The sequence below is a fragment of the Rhagoletis pomonella genome, unplaced genomic scaffold (assembly GCF_013731165.1).
Source record: "Rhagoletis pomonella isolate Grant_MI unplaced genomic scaffold, Rhpom_1.0 Rhpom_scaffold_18105, whole genome shotgun sequence".
Taxonomy (NCBI): Eukaryota; Metazoa; Arthropoda; class Insecta; order Diptera; family Tephritidae; genus Rhagoletis; species Rhagoletis pomonella.
The window spans coordinates 1-2,976 of record NW_023476624.1 but is presented as its reverse complement, the minus strand read 5'-3'; the positions used below and the strand labels follow the sequence as shown (position 1 = coordinate 2,976).

General features: G+C 33.3%; 1 protein-coding gene across 1 annotated transcript; it reads right to left on the bottom strand.

Moving 5' to 3' along the window:
• Positions 1-278: 278 nt before the first annotated feature.
• Positions 279-2,970, bottom strand: LOC118757445. The gene is made up of 2 exons (XM_036492155.1): positions 1,392-2,970; positions 279-1,361 (listed from the first exon to the last, which is right to left on the bottom strand). The coding sequence occupies exons 1-2, from the start codon at positions 2,031-2,033 to the stop codon at positions 468-470; spliced, it is 1,536 nt and encodes a 511-aa protein (XP_036348048.1). The 5' UTR covers positions 2,034-2,970; the 3' UTR covers positions 279-467.
• Positions 2,971-2,976: the final 6 nt, after the last annotated feature.

The following is a 2,976-nucleotide window of genomic DNA, read 5'->3' as shown; positions in this document are numbered from 1 at the left end:
GTCAGTACTGAAAATTTCATTTCTGTAAACAAGTTATGTATGCGGCCGCAATGTTGTCTGTATCTTCCTTCTTATTAATTGTCATTTCTCGTTTTTGCATAATTCTAAGGCTCTCTATTGTGTATCGAATCTGTTCTCTTCTTTCTTTGTCAATAATATTTGTGTTCGCGAAATCAGCTGTGTGTCCACTTGTTAAAATGTGCTGTGATAATGCTGTACTGCTTTTCCGTTTCCTTATGTCCGCTTCATGTTCGCCTAATCGAACACCTAAAGGCCGCTTCGTTGTCCCAATGTACACCTTTCCGCATGTTTCTGTTTCCTTCCCATTGCATTTAATTTCGTAGACTACGTTGTTTTGTTGGTGGACCTCCACTGGACACTTTGTTTTTGTATATATTCTCGAAAGTGTGCAATTAGATTTATATGCAAGTGCTGTGTTTTGTGTTTATGTTATGTTATGATCAAAATTATCGGTAAGATTGGGAATGTATGTAACACTGAAGAATTTCTTTGCGCTTTTTTGTTGTTTCTGAGTCCGATTGTGTGTTAGGGTGGTTGCTATTTTTTATTATTTCCTGATTTATGAGTTCGTGTATTAATTTGACAGGATAATTATTGTTTTTTAGGATGTTGGTTATTTTCTCTATATTGGCGTCATGGAACTGTGTGTGGCTTATCGTCAGTACTTTGTGGATTAAGTTTTTTGCGGTGTTAATTTTATATTTTCGTGGTTGAGATGAGAAGTAATTTATCAGGCGTCCAGAGGAGGTTGGTTTTGAGTACCAGTCTAGAAGGAGGTTTTGCTTTTCTCGATAAATACAAACATCTAGAAATGGTATTTTTGAGTCTTTTTCAATTTCCATAGTAAATTTTAGTTTATTGTGGTATTTATTAAGAGTATCTAGAATAATATTCGCGTCATTACGTTTGATAATAGCGAAGATGTCGTCCACGTATTTTGTTACAAACTTTATGTCAATGTTAGATTTTTCTTTCAGCTCAGTGATGGTGTTGTCCAGTAGGTTGTCCATGATAATGTCAGCGATTGTTGGAGAAATTGGATTTCCCATGAGCATTCCAAATGTTTGTGCGTATAGTTTGTTGCTGAACATAAAGTAATTGGTATCCTTGAGGCAAAAGTCTATTATTTCGAGAAATTTCTTTTTTGGAATAGAAGTTTTCTGTTGAATTAGGTCCCACTTATTCATAATTATTCTCGAAGCTAATGTCGTTGGTATATTTGTGAATAGGGAAATGACATCAAACGAAACTAAAACATCTTCATCACACACATGGACGTTGGTTAACTTATCTTTAAGATTAAAAGCATTCTTGACGTTATATTTTCCTGAAATTAGACTTTGTAAAATCTCGCCGATGTATTTGGACAGTTTGTAACAGGGGACCATAATAGAAGAGACAATAGGACGAAGGGGAACTCCAGGCTTGTGTATTTTAGGCAAGCTATAAATTCTGGGCGCCGTGGCTGCAGTGCAGGTGAGTTTTAGTTTTTCCCTGAAGTTTATGTGCTTGCCTTTGTAAAGTTCGTCCACTATTTTGTTGTTTTTCCTTTGAAGAGTGTTTGTAGGATCAGTTCGTATTGATTTATATGTATTTCTGTCTTCTATTAGTTTCTCCATCTTCTCTAGGTACTCTGTTTTGTATATAACTACAGTTTTGTTGCCTTTGTCGGCATCAGTTATAATAATGTTGTTTTTGTGTTTCTGGATAAATGCCTTTGCTTTATGAAATGCTGATAATATTAATTTTTCCGCTTCGTTGTGTTTTATGTTGCGTTTGAAAAGTAATATTCTATTGCTCACGTTATTTCTTGCTATTTCCTTTTCCTTATCGTTCTCTAGTGACTGTATAAGTTGCTCGATTTCTGCTATTATATGTATCGGCGAAAAGTTTGATTTTGTTGTTGGCAAAGTACCAACAAGAGAGAGTATCCACTTTACCTCTTCAGGAAATTCAATAGACGTCTTGTTTTTGAACCAGCTATTGTTGGTTTTTATTCCCAATCTTCGCATTTGATGCGTTTTTTAACTTGTTTAGTTTAAAGTTGAGAGCCGTTCTTTTCTTTTCTGCGATCCCATCACTGAGGAAACGTTGTTTTCTGATAAAATTATTTATTTCCAACTGATTTAAGGCGTATTTTAGTTGTTTTTGGGCATTATTTAATAGGTATTTTGTTGTTTTGATATTGATGTTGGTTTGCGTTATTTCTATATTTAAGATTTTAATTGGAAAACTCCGTTTTGTCTTTTCAATTTGTTGTTTTATCCTATCAGAGTCGGTATTTACTTCTAAGTTTTTGATTGAATTCTTCAAGTGGTTGGGGATAAGTCCATACCTTTTACATTCTAATAAGAATTTCAAATCTTCTTTCTGATTTGCTAATTTTTTGATTTTGTTTGCTGTAATGTTTGAGATTAATACATGTATTCTCCCCGTATTTGTATCTCATGTGTTTGTAAAAATCCTTCATTTTGTTCCTTGTATTTTTGTTGGTGACAGGAATAAACAAAAATATCGGCAGGCCTTCCGAGATTGAAATCTATCTTTTTTGTCCGATCAGTTCAAATTTATTTTATTTTATGTTTGTAGGCTAGTCTGATCTTTTCAGTTCTTGTGCGAATAAAACTACTTTATTCCACTTTTCACCCGACGTTTCGCTAAAACTTTTTTAGCATCCTCAGGGGTAGTGTTTATTTTATCTGTTACAACAAATATACAAAAATACAAAAAAACACACACATTAAGTATTAACCGAAAAAACAAGAATGTATACATATATAACAACAAATTGAATTTAATGACAAACCAACTTACATCGTTTAGATATTCAAACATAGATATGTATATGTATAAATACTTAATCACTAAAAAAAGAAAATATATCCATACCACTTGATGTGGTAGTTTAGTCAGTACTGAAAATTTCATTTCTGTAAACAAGTTATGTATGCGGCC